General features: G+C 42.5%; 1 protein-coding gene across 1 annotated transcript in view; it reads left to right on the top strand.

Moving 5' to 3' along the window:
• Positions 1-13,463, top strand: part of GPC4 (glypican 4) — a 214,228-nt gene that overhangs the window by 176,829 nt on the left and 23,936 nt on the right. Inside the window, exons 5-7 of the mRNA XM_053699263.1 lie at positions 5,462-5,592; positions 6,252-6,398; positions 7,134-7,264. Coding sequence (XP_053555238.1) covers positions 5,462-5,592; positions 6,252-6,398; positions 7,134-7,264 — 409 coding nt within the window. The remainder of the gene's footprint in view (positions 1-5,461; positions 5,593-6,251; positions 6,399-7,133; positions 7,265-13,463) is intronic.

The following is a 13,463-nucleotide window of genomic DNA, read 5'->3' as shown; positions in this document are numbered from 1 at the left end:
CTAGAGATTATGTTTAATGTTTTTGCTGGAATGTAAAATCGTTTTCATTTACTGAGGTACTGAGTGAATAAATGTTTGGGCACTATTTTTCCACTTGGCAGTTGCTTAAATCTGTTTTTTCTGTCAGTTTCTGTTCTCCCTCACTGCTGTGTGTGTGGGGGAGGGGCACTTTTACTATGCATCAAATATTTCAGTCAGCAACTAATTGTATTCCCTGCATGATCCGGTTCATCTCTACAGAGCTCAGGGGTCTTCAAACTTATTTTGAGGGAGGTAATTTCTCTCAGCAGAGCTGTGAGAATTATAGTTTGACTGAGATAAAAACGTTTATTCTGTAATTTGTTTCCTGCTTTCAGAAATTGTTATCTTTGCTAATGGGATTAAACCTTTGCTAAAATTGTGTTGTTTAATTGCTGAGGGGAACAATCCTTTGCTAAAACTGTATATTCTGACAAAGATTGATGCTATAACTTAATTATTTTAACTGTTATAATTTTTTTCTGTGCTTCTTAAAGGCACAGTTCGTTTTCATATTATTTGTAAATTACTTTGAAAAGTATTTTCAAGTTGCTGTTTATTTGCTAGTGTGTTAAACATGTCTGATTCAGAGGAATATCTCTGTGCTATATGTGTTAATGCCAAAGTGGAGCCCAATAGAAATTTATGTACTAAATGTATTGATGCTACTTTAAAAAACAGTCAATCTGTACAAATTGAACATATTTCACCAAACAACGAGGGGAGAGTTATGCCGACTAACTCGCCTCACGTGTCAGTACCTGCATCTCCCGCTCAGGAGGTGCGTGATATTGTAGCGCCGAGTACATCTGGGCGGCCATTACAAATCACATTACAAGATATGGCTACTGTTATGACTGAAGTTTTGGCTAAACTACCAGAACTAAGAGGTAAACGTGATCACTCTGGGGTGAGAACAGAGTGCGCTGATAATGCAAGGGCCATGTCTGATACTGCGTCACAGTTTGCAGAACGTGAAGACGGAGAGCTTCATTCTGTGGGTGACGGTTCTGATCCAAATAAACTGGACTCAGACATTTCAAATTTTAAATTTAAGCTTGAAAACCTCCGTGTGTTACTAGGGGAGGTATTAGCGGCTCTGAATGATTGTAACACAGTTGCAATCCCAGAGAAAATGTGTAGGTTGGATAAATATTTTGCGGTACCGACGAGTACTGACGTTTTTCCTATACCTAAGAGACTTACTGACATTGTTACTAAGGAGTGGGATAGACCCGGTGTACCTTTCTCACCCCCTCCTATATTCAGAAAGATGTTTCCAATAGACGCCGCCACACGGGACTTATGGCAAATGGTCTCTAAGGTGGAGGGAGCAGTTTCTACTTTAGCTAAGCGTACCACTATCCCAGTGGAGGATAGCTGTGCTTTTTCAGATCCAATGGATAAAAAATTAGAGGGTTACCTTAAGAAAATGTTTGTTCAACAAGGGTTTATATTGCAACCTCTTGCATGTATTGCGCCTGTCACGGCTGCTGCAGCATTTTGGTTTGAGTCTCTGGAAGAGACACTTCAATCATCCACACTAGATGACATCACACACAAACTTAAATTCCTTAAGTTAGCTAATTCATTTATTTCAGATGCCGTAGTACATTTAACTAAACTTGCGGCTAAAAATTCAGGATTCGCCATTCAGGCACGCAGAGCTCTGTGGCTGAAATCCTGGTCAGCTGATGTTACGTCTAAATCTAAATTGCTTAATATTCCTTTCAAAGGGCAGACCTTATTCGGGCCCGGCTTGAAAGAGATTATTGCTGACATTACAGGAGGTAAAGGTCATGCCCTGCCTCAGGACAAGGCCAAAGCCAAGGCTAGACAGTCCAATTTTCGTTCCTTTCGTAATTTCAAAGCAGGAGCAGCATCAACTTCCTCTGCACCAAAACAGGAAGGAGCTGTTGCTCGCTACAGACAAGGCTGGAAACCTAACCAGTCCTGGAACAGGGGCAAACAGGCCAGAAAACCTGCTGCTGCCCCTAAGACAGCATGAATTGAGGGCCCCCGATCCGGGACCGGATCTAGTGGGGGGCAGACTTTCCCTCTTCGCCCAGGCTTGGGCAAGAGATGTTCAGGATCCCTGGGCGTTAGAGATCATATCTCAGGGATACCTTCTGGACTTCAAATCCTCTCCCCCAAGAGGGAGATTTCATCTGTCAAGGTTGTCAACAAACCTAACAAAGAAGGAAGCGTTTCTACGCTGCGTACAAGATCTTTTATTAATGGGAGTGATCCATCCAGTTCCGCGGTTGGAACAAGGACAAGGGTTTTACTCAAATCTGTTTGTAGTTCCCAAAAAAGAGGGAACCTTCAGGCCAATCTTGGATTTAAAGATCCTAAACAAATTCCTAAGAGTTCCATCGTTCAAGATGGAAACTATTCGAACATTTTTGCCCATGATCCAAGAGGGTCAGTACATGACCACAGTGGATTTAAAGGATGCTTACCTTCACATACCGATTCACAAAAGCCATTACCGGTATCTAAGGTTTGCCTTTTTAGACAGGCATTACCAGTTTGTAGCTCTTCCATTCGGACTGGCTACGGCTCCAAGAATCTTCACAAAGGTTCTGGGCACTCTTCTGGCGGTACTAAGACCGCGAGGAATTTCAGTAGCTCCGTACTTAGACGACATACTGATACAAGCTTCAAGCCTTCAAACTGCCAAATCTCATACAGAGATAGTACTGGCATTTCTAAGGTCGCATGGATGGAAAGTGAACGAAAAGAAAAGTTCTCTCTTTCCACTCACAAGAGTTCCCTTCCTGGGGACTCTGATAGATTCTGTTGAAGTTTGAAAACTTCAAAGTGCATGCCGTGTCCTTCATTCTATTCAACACCCGTCAGTAGCTCAATGCATGGAGGTAATCGGACTAATGGTAGCAGCAATGGACATAGTTCCTTTTGCACGCCTACATCTCAGACCACTGCAACTGTGCATGCTAAGTCACTGGAATGGGGATTACTCAGATTTGTCCCCCACTCTAAATCTGAATCAAGAGACCAGAAATTCTCTACTATGGTGGCTTTATCGGCCACATCTGGCCAGGGGAATGCCATTCAGCAGGCCAGACTGGTCAATTGTAACAACAGACGCCAGCCTACTAGGTTGGGGCGCTGTCTGGAATTCTCTGAAGGCTCAGGGACTATGGAATCAGGAGGAGAGTCTTCTTCCAATAAACATTCTGGAATTGAGAGCAGTCCTCAATGCTCTTCTGGCTTGACCCCAGTTAACAACTCGGGGGTTCATCAGGTTCCAGTCGGACAACATCACGACTGTAGCTTATATCAACCATCAGGGAGGGACAAGAAGCTCCCTAGCAATGATGGAAGTATCGAAGATAATTCGCTGGGCAGAGTCTCACTCTTGCCACCTGTCTGCAATCCACATCCCGGGAGTGGAGAACTGGGAGGCGGATTTCTTAAGTCGTCAGACTTTTCATCCGGGGGAGTGGGAACTTCATCCAGAGGTCTTTGCCCAAATACTTCGACGTTGGGGCAAACCAGAGATAGATCTCATGGCGTCTCGACAGAACGCCAAGCTTCCGCGCTACGGGTCCAGATCCAGGGATCCGGGAGCGGTCCTGATAGATGCCTTGACAGCACCATGGACCTTCAGGATGGCTTATGTGTTTCCACCTTTCCCGATGCTTCCTCGATTGATTGCCAGAATCAAACAGGAGAAAGCATCAGTGATTCTAATAGCGCCTGCATGGCCACGCAGGACTTGGTATACAGATCTGGTGGACATGTCATTCTGTCCACCTTGGTCGTTACCTCTGAAACAGGACCTTCTGATTCAGGGTCCTTTCAAACATCAAAATCTAACTTCTCTGAAGCTGACTGCTTGGAAATTGAACGCTTGATCTTATCAAAGCGTGGTTTTTCTGAGTCAGTTATTGATACCTTAATACAGGCTAGGAAGCCTGTTACCAGAAAGATTTACCATAAAATATGGCGTAAATACCTATATTGGTGCGAATCCAAAGGTTACTCTTGGAGTAAGGTTAGGATTCCTAGGATATTGTCCTTTCTATAAGAAGGTTTAGAAAAGGGGTTATCCGCTAGTTCCTTAAAGGGACAGATCTCAGCTCTGTCCATTCTGTTACACAAGCGTCTGTCAGAAGTTCCAGACGTTCAGGCTTTTTGTCAGGCTTTGGCCAGGATTAAACCTGTGTTTAAAGCTGTGGCTCCACCATGGAGTTTAAACCTTGTTCTTAACGTTTTACAGGGTGTTCCGTTTGAACCCCTTCATTCCATTGTTATAAAGTTGTTATCTTGGAAAGTTCTATTTTTAATGGCTATTTCCTCGGCTCGAAGAGTCTCTGAGTTATCAGCCTTACATTGTGATTCTCCTTATTTGATTTTTCACTCGGATAAGGTAGTTCTGCGTACTAAACCTGGGTTCTTACCTAAGGTAGTCACTAACAGGAATATCAATCAGGAGATTGTTGTTCCATCCTTGTGCCCAAATCCTTCTTCGAGGAAGGAACGTCTTTTGCACAATCTGGATGTAGCTCGTGCCCTTAAATTTTATTTACAGGCAACTAAAGATTTTCGACAAACGTCTTCCCTGTTTGTCGTTTACTCTGGTCAGAGGAGAGGTCAAAAAGCTTCTGCTACCTCTCTCTCTTTTTGGCTTCGTAGCATAATTCGTTTAGCTTATGAGACTGCTGGACAGCAGCCTCCTGAAAGAATTACAGCTCATTCCACTAGAGCTGTGGCTTCCACTTGGGCCTTTAAGAATGAGGCCTCTGTTGAACAGATTTGCAAGGCTGCAACTTGGTCTTCGCTTCATACTTTTTCCAAATTTTACAAATTTGACACTTTTGCTTCCTCGGAGGCTATTTTTGGGAGAAAGGTTCTTCAGGCAGTGGTTCCTTCTGTATAAAGAGCCTGCCTATCCCTCCCGTCATCCGTGTACTTTTGCTTTGGTATTGGTATCCCACAAGTAATGATGACCCGTGGACTGATCACACTTAACAGAAGAAAACATAATTTATGCTTACCTGATAAATTCCTTTCTTCTGTAGTGTGATCAGTCCACGGCCCGCCCTGTTTTTTAAGGCAGGTAAATATTTTTTAAATTATACTCCAGTCACCACTACACCCTTGGCTTCTCCTTTCTCGTTGGTCCTTGGTCGAATGACTGGAGGTGACGTAGAGGGGAGGAGCTATATAGCAACTCTGCTGGGTGAATCCTCTTGCACTTCCTGTAGGGGAGCAGATAATATCCCACAAGTAATGATGACCCGTGGACTGATCACACTACAGAAGAAAGGAATTTATCAGGTAAGCATAAATTATGTTATTCTGCCCTGTATCTATCTAAACACAAGCATTGTTTCCAGCACAATAAAACATGAGATAGTCATATACTTTCTAACAGGTGACATTGACAGATTTCTTCTTTTTCCCTTCATTGCAGATGCTTCCCTTCAGGTGGCAGAGAGATTAGAGGGACCATTTAACATTGAAACTGTCATGGACCCAATTGATGTGAAGATTTCTGATGCCATCATGAACATGCAAGAAAATAGTATGCAGGTCTCTCAAAAGGTTTGTGTCTGTGGCCGAAGATTCCATTTATGCACAGAAACATTGCTAGCCTGATTCATGTTTAACTGCGGATGACTCGCCTATGCACCCCCTGTACACGTGCAAACGCTATTAGTTACATTATGTGTAACACAAACCTTGTAGCTACGTTGGCAGTAGCTACTTAGATGATGATACAGCACTGACTGCAGTAACCTTGAATGCATCAACCAGCGATAACACAAAAAGATCCATTATTATTACACTATTGCTTGTACATAACTATTTCACAGGTGTAAATAGGGAATCACAATACACTGCCAAGACCTGTAACAGACTGAATAAAGCATGAGTGGGCTGCTGAGAAAGTGTTGGGACAAGCAGTTGCCTTTATATATGCTGAACCTGCTACTGCTAATTAAAATTTAAAGAAAACAAAAAAAAACCTTTGTAGTGAAGCACCAGCTGGAGATAATTAAAAAAGAAAATATGGCGCACATTGCAAATTCATTACCATGCATTGTGTTGTTATATATTACTGGCCCTGAGGATTGTATACCAGTACGCTTTTATACAACTTTAGTTGTCCCTTTATGGAATGTTGTTTTTATATTATTGACTTGACAACCACTGGTTATTTATTTATTTTTGTTGTTTTCTCCCCCTCAAAAAAAAAAAAGGTTTTCCAAGGATGTGGTCAACCTAAGCCTCTTTCACAAGTAAGAACCTCTCGCTCGGTTTCTGAAAGTAACTTCAACATGAGGTTCAGATCCTATGGCCCAGAGGAACGACCAACTACAGCGGCTGGGACTAGTCTAGATAGGCTGGTAAGAAAATGTTTTCTTGAACACTCCTCTGCTGCAGCCGTCACAAAATACTTTTTTCAGGTGACAAGTTAATAGCTTGTTCTGTTCTATGAAGATATTTGTGTTGGCTACTAAAGAAATTTGTGTAATACAGACAGGCTGTAATGTGCACACACATGATTTTAATGATTTATATGTTTTTTCTTTATTAATGAGACAGCAAAAAACTTGTAATTACAAGACATTTCTGAGTCTAAAGATTTTTAAACCAAATCAAAATAAAATATTTCTTTCTCATAAGCCAAACTCCAGCTACCATTTGCCTTATATGGAGGAACCTTTCTGACAGACAATAAGGATAGCCTGTTTTTTTTTTAGTATAAACTGAATTGTTGTACAGTTATCTGCTAAATCAAATTAAGGAAAAATATGTAGCAGGGTTAACCTTTATAAGTGCAGTGTGCATTTACAGCTCTGAGAATTAGAAAATCTACAATTGTCAGATTAAAATTACATGAAAAGGGGCCGAAATAAAGTATATTGCTTTATTCTGCATAACTAAAAATGTTACATTAAAATCTCAAGGTGTTTACTGCCCCTTTAAGGACATTTTTCTTTTGATAAGGAAACTGATACAACCAGCTTACACAATAAAAGGATATAATCATCTAGTGACATGAAAGGGTTGTGCTGAAGCCTGACCTAAATTTGAACGTAACAACAAGCAAATCGGTTTTCTTGTTTGTTTTTCTTTAGGTGGCTGATGTGAAAGAAAAGCTGAAGTCTGCCAAAAAATATTGGTCTTCCCTACCCAACAGCATTTGTAAAAATAACTGGACTTCAGGAGCCAATGAAGATGAATGCTGGAATGGAAGTGACAAAAGCAGGTTTGTTTTAGATTTGGTTAAAACGTTTTATTAGGGAAAAAATATTGGGTTTCATTGTATTGTTAAAAATATCTATGAAATATAGACCTTCCTCCCACAGGTACTCTAGCTGATTTATAAAATTAAATGGACAGTAAAGTCAAAATTAAAACTTTCATGGTAAAGTATGCAATTTAGGCAACTTTCCAATTTACTTCTGTTACCTAATTTGCTTCATTCTTTTGGTATCATTTGTTGAAAAGCATACCTAGGTAGGCTCAGGAGCAGCAATCCCTTCCAACCGGGGAGATTGGCCACTCCTGCCCGCACGTGATTGGCTGTGCGCAGGCAGGGGGGCAGGGTTGCACGCAAGTGCAAAGGAGCGCTTGTGTGCAATGGTATTGCTGGCTGCGAGCGGAGAAGCCAGGCGGATAGGGTCGAGTATGTATGCACTTTTCCGCTAGTGTTTGATAAATTGAGCCCTTTATATAATGTATGTATGTGTGTGTGTGTGTATGTATGTATACAGTTGTGCTCATAAGTTTACATACCCTGGCAGAATTTATGATTTCTTGGCAATTTTTCAGAGAATATGAATGATAACACAAAAACGTTTCTTTCACTCATGGTTAGTGTTTGGTTGAAGCCATTTATTATCAATCAACTGTGTTTACTCTTTTTAAATAATAATGACAACAGAAACTTCCCAAATGACCCTGATCAAAAGTTTACATACCCTTGTGATTTTGGCCTGATAACATGCACACAAGTTGACACACAGGGATTTGAATGGCTATTAAAGGTAACCATCCTCACCTGTGATCTGTTTGCTTGTAATTAGTGTGTGTGTATAAAAGGTCAATGAGTTTCTGGACTCCTGACAGACCCTTGCATCTTTCATCCAGTGCTGCACTGACGATTCTGGATTCTGAGTCATGGGGAAAGCAAAAGAATTGTCAAAGGATCTGCGGGAAAAGGTAGTTGAACTGTATAAAACAGGAAAGGGATATAAAAAGATATCCAAGGAATTGAGAATGCAAATCAGCAGTGCTCAGACTCTAATAAAGAAGTGGAAAATGAGGGGTTCTGTTGAAACCAAACCACGGTCAGGTAGATCAACTAAAATTTCAGCCACAACTGCCAGGAAAATTGTTCAGGATGCAAAGACAAACTCACAAATAACTTCAGGTGAAATACAGGACATGTGGTGTGGCTGTTTCAAGATGCACAATAAGGAGGAACTTTAAGAAAGATGAGCTGCATGTTCGAGTCGCCAGAAGAAAGCCATTACTACACAAATGCCACAAAGTAACCCTCGTACAATACGCCAAACAGTACAGAGACAACCCACAAACCTTCTGGCACAAAGTCATTTGGAGTGATGAGACCAAAATTGAGCTTTTTGGCCACAACCATAATTGCTACATTTGGAGAGGAGTCAACAAGGCCTATGATGAAAGGTACACCATTCCTACTGTGAAACACGGAGGTGGATCGCTGATGTTTTATATATGTGTGAGCTACAAAGGCACAGGAAATTTGGTCAGAATTGATGGCAAGATGAATGTAGTATGTTATCAAAAAGAACGCCTCATTTTCCACTTCTTGATTAGAAGTTGAACAGTGCTGATTTGCATTCTCAATTCCTTGGATATCTTTTTATATCCCTTTCCTGTTTTATACAGTTCAACTACCTTTTCTTTTACAAGATATGACAAGTTCACGGATTTCATCCTTACTTATGGGATATCGCCTCCTGGTCAGCAGGAGGAGGCAAAGAGCTCCACAGCAGAGCTGCATAAATAGCTCCTCCCTTCCCTCCCCCCCCCAGTCGTTCTCTTTGCCTGTGTTAGTGATAGGAAGAGGCAAAGTGAGGTGTTAGTTATAGATTCTTCAATCAAGTTTTTATTATTTTTAAGGTAGTGCCACAGTGTGCTACCTTGTTCTGGGGTATAGCCTAGACCAAATCACTCTCTTCAGTGCAAAAAGAGAAGCATTTGGTGGCTTCAAAGCAATGGGAACTTGTGGGACATAATTCTCACTGCGCCTCCCATAGATGTATGCTGCCCTGCTTGTAAAAGTCTGAGGGAGTAAAGCTCAGTACTTTTTGTTTCCACAGGCCAATGTGAAGAGGATGAAAGAACTTCACAAGCCGGGTGAGATGCCTTTCTGCCGGGCAGACAAAGTCTAAGGTAAGTGCTAATCTTTATTTTCTGGAAACACGCACACAGAAATGATTTAGCACCTTATTTATGGACTATCCCTGGGATGGGGGTAAGTTTCAACGGCAGTTCTGTACCTTACAGGCTACACTCCCAGCGGCTTATTACTACTTTGACAGCCGGCGGAGAGGCTTATCCTATTTCAATACTTAAGTTATATAGGATTCTTGTAAGGGTATGTGTTATGTTGCTTATCCCTGTGTATTCTGCTTGCTATTACTGACAAGCCGACAGACGGGGTGCTCATATTTAAGCTTCATGGGCTCTAACATAAGGTTCCAATGTGTTATTCCGGTAACAAGGGGAACTGACTGGGAGCTTTATTGGGTGTTATTTTTCTAACGCTGACCCTGCTCACTTCGGCTTCGACGAGGCATTGCGTTCCTCAGCCGACAGGGAAATTTCTGTGTCCCATTCATACGTGGTGTACTGAGATGGCACCCGACAGATTTCTTTAGTCTGCTCCATTTTTTTTTTTGCCGCTCTGGATATTGAGCTCAATACGCCCACGATGGGCGGAGCCTCGTTACACGCCATTATGTGCGCGCATTTACCCCCTTATTGATCTTCCGGCGGCTTCATGTTTTTTCTTAGCACTACTTGTTTGCATACGCCCTCGAATGGGCGGAAGTGGTTAGTGCCATTGTGCATGCGCTATTTGGCCCTTTTTTCTAACGGGTTGCATGGTACCTTCCCGGTTGTTTTACAGAAGAACAACTTACAGCTGGGAGGTTTTTATCGCACTGTCTAGAGAAGTTTTTGGAGTGCTTTTAGAGTGAGGTGACGTATTCTCTGTCACGTTAGACAGAGAGGCGTCACAAGTGGCACGAGTTCCAAGTAAAGTTAGAATTAATTGGAGGTGCAGCTAATATGATATGTATTATCAATCACATGAAGCATTACATACATTTTGACCCTTATATGTAAGGAGCATTCTCAGATGGTATTGTTCCACATGTGTTATGAGAACTACCTTCAGTATTGGTTCCTATAAGCAGCATTGTGACTCTTGGCAATTTTTTACATAGATCTTGCCTCTATTTTCTTTTACATAAATTATACATGCTGTTGCAAGGTTTCTTTACATAGAGAACACTGCTCAGAGACTTAACCAGTTCGTTTTGCAGGTTGCTTTCTGAGGGGTCTCTGCGTTATGCAATATTGCGGGAGACTGTAACAGTTTTTATTTTGCTACTGTTTATTGGTGTGTCTCCATCCTTTGTGACTTAGAATGGCACGCACACGCTCAACTATACTGTTTCCTTTAAAATTTAAAGTGATACAGGACAGCATCTGAGCTTTTAATTAGCTACTTCATCTATTACAGCTACTCCTTTACTGATTACAAAACCAAGGAGCTGAGTTGATCTGGGCAGGCATTCTCTAAGGAAGCGTACGACTGTCCCTATTGAGGACAGTTGTGCTTTCAATGACCCCATGGATAAAAAGTTTTTAGGGTCTTCTCACAAAGTTATATGTTCATCAAGGACTTCTATTGCAACTGATGGCCTGCATTGTAACTGTCACAACTGCGGCTGCCTTTTGTTTTTACACTCTAGAATGAGTATCTTATGACTGAGACTTCTTTAGGGGAAATACTGGATAGAATTAAGGCCCTTAGGCTGGCTAATTCTTTTGTTACGGATGTCGCCTTTCATATCGCCAAATTGGCGGTTAAGAATGCAGGATTTTCCATTCTAGCATGCAGAGACTTATGGTTAAAATCTTGGTCTGCGGATGTGTCCTCTAAATCCAAACTTTTGACTATTCCTTTCAAGGGGAAGACCCTATTTGGGCCTGACTTGAAGGAGATCATTTCTGACATTACGGAGGTAAGGGTCACCTCCTACCTCAGGATAAAACACCTAAGTAGAGGGGTAGACAGAGTAATTTTCGTTCTTTTCAAAATTTCAAGGAAGTCCCCTCTTCCTCTTTCGCTAAAAGGGAATTTTGCACAAGCCAAGTCCGGCTGGAGACCCAACCAGGCTTGGGACAAGGTTAAACAACCCAAGAAGCCCGCTGCTGCTTCCAGGTCAGCATGAAGAGGCGGCCCCCTGATCCGGGACCGGATCTAGTAGGGGGCAGATTTTCTCTCTTTGTCCAGGCTAAGAGACGTTCAGGATCCCTAGGCACTAGAAGTCGTGTCTCAAGGGTATCAGTTGGAGTTCAAAAATTCCTTCCCAAGGGGAAGGTTTCTTTTTTCACGATTGTCTGTAGACCAGATAAAAGGAGAGCTGTTCTTATGTTGTGTAAAAAAAAAACAAAAAAAACCTCTCCACTATGGGAGTAATTTGTTACGTTCCTAAACAATTACTCAATCCTCTTCGTGGTTCCCAAAAAGAGGGAACATTACGACCCGTTTTAGATCTCAAGAGTCTAAAAAAGTTCTCAGAGTCCCATCCTTCAAGATGGAGACTATTTCTTCCATTGATCCAGGAGGGTCAGTATATGACTAACGTGGACTTAAGGGATGCATATCTTCACATTCCTATCCACAAAGATCATCACCAGTTTTGCCTTCCTGGACAAACATTTTCAGTTCGTGGCTCTTCCTTTCGGGCTGGCCACGGCACCCAGGATCTTCACGAAGGTTCTAGGGTCTCTGCTGGCGGTTCTCAGGTCACGGGGCATTGCAGTGGCGCCTTATCTGGACGATATTCTCATCCAGGTGTCGTCTTATCAGCTGACAAAGTCTCATACCGACATTGTTCTATCCTTTCTAAGGATTCACGGGTGGAAGGTCAATCTAGAAAAGATTTAACTAATTCCACATACAGGGGTTCCTTTCCTGTGAACTCTAATAGACTCTGTATCCATGAAAATATTTTTCAGAAAGCTTAAGATTTTGAATACATGCCGATCCCTTCAGTCCAATCCTCGGCCATCAGTGGCTCAGTGCATGGAGGTAGTTGGATTGATGTTGGCGGAAATGTTTGCTCTTGTTCATCTCAGACCTCTACAACTGAGCATGCTCAGACAGTGGAATGGAGATTATGCAGATTTGTCTCCTCAGATAGATCTGGATCAAGAGACAAGGGACTCTCTTCTTTGGTGGTTGTCGCCCGATCATCTGTCCAAAGGGACGTGCTTCCCGCAGACCCACATGGGTGATAGTGACAACGAACGCCAGTCTACTAGGATGGGGAGCAGTCTGGAATTCCCTGAAGGCTCAGGGTGTGGGGACTCGGTCGGAGTCGATACTTCCAATCAATATTCTGGAATTGAGAGCAATATTCAATACGCTTCAGGATTGGCCTCAGTTGGCTTCGGCCAAATTAATCCGATTTCAGTCGGACAACATCACGACTGTGGCTTACATCAATCATCAGGGAGGAACCAGGAGTTCCTTAGCGATGACGGAAGCATTGAAGATAATTTGGTGGGCGGAGGTTCACTCTTGTTATCTGTCAGCAATCTACATCCCAGAAGTGGACAACTGGGAAGCGGATTTTTTGAGCAAACGTTTCATCTGGGGGAATGAGATCTCCATACGGAGGTCTTTGCCAACCTGATTCTCAGATGGGGCGGGCGGAGCTGGATCTTATGGCATCTTGTCAAAATGCCAAGCTCCCGATATACAGATCCAGGTCCAGGGATCCTCAGGCCGCACTGATAAATGCCTTGGCAGGGCTTTGGTCTTTCAACCTAGCTTATGTGTTTCCACCATTTGCTCTCCTTCCTCGGGTGATTGCTCGGATCAAACAGAGGGTTTCGGTGATTCTCATCTCTCCTGCGTGGCCTCGCAGGACTTCGTATGTCGATCTGGTGGACATGTCATCTCTGCCACTGTGGAAGCTTCCATTGAGGCAGGACCTTCTCATTCAGGGACCCTTCCATCATCTAATTTCTCTGCAGCTGACTGCTTGGAGATGAACGCTTGATTTTATCTAAGCGAGGGTTCTCGGATTCGGTCATTGATACCTTGATTCAGGCACGAAAGCCTGTTACTAGAAAGATTTACCATAAGATATGGCGTAAATATCTTTATTGGTGCGAAT

This window comes from Bombina bombina, chromosome 1 (genome assembly GCF_027579735.1).
Source record: "Bombina bombina isolate aBomBom1 chromosome 1, aBomBom1.pri, whole genome shotgun sequence".
NCBI classification, from domain to species: Eukaryota; Metazoa; Chordata; class Amphibia; order Anura; family Bombinatoridae; genus Bombina; species Bombina bombina.
The sequence above is the reverse complement of the archived record's forward strand: the minus strand, read 5'-3'. Positions and strand labels throughout refer to the sequence as shown.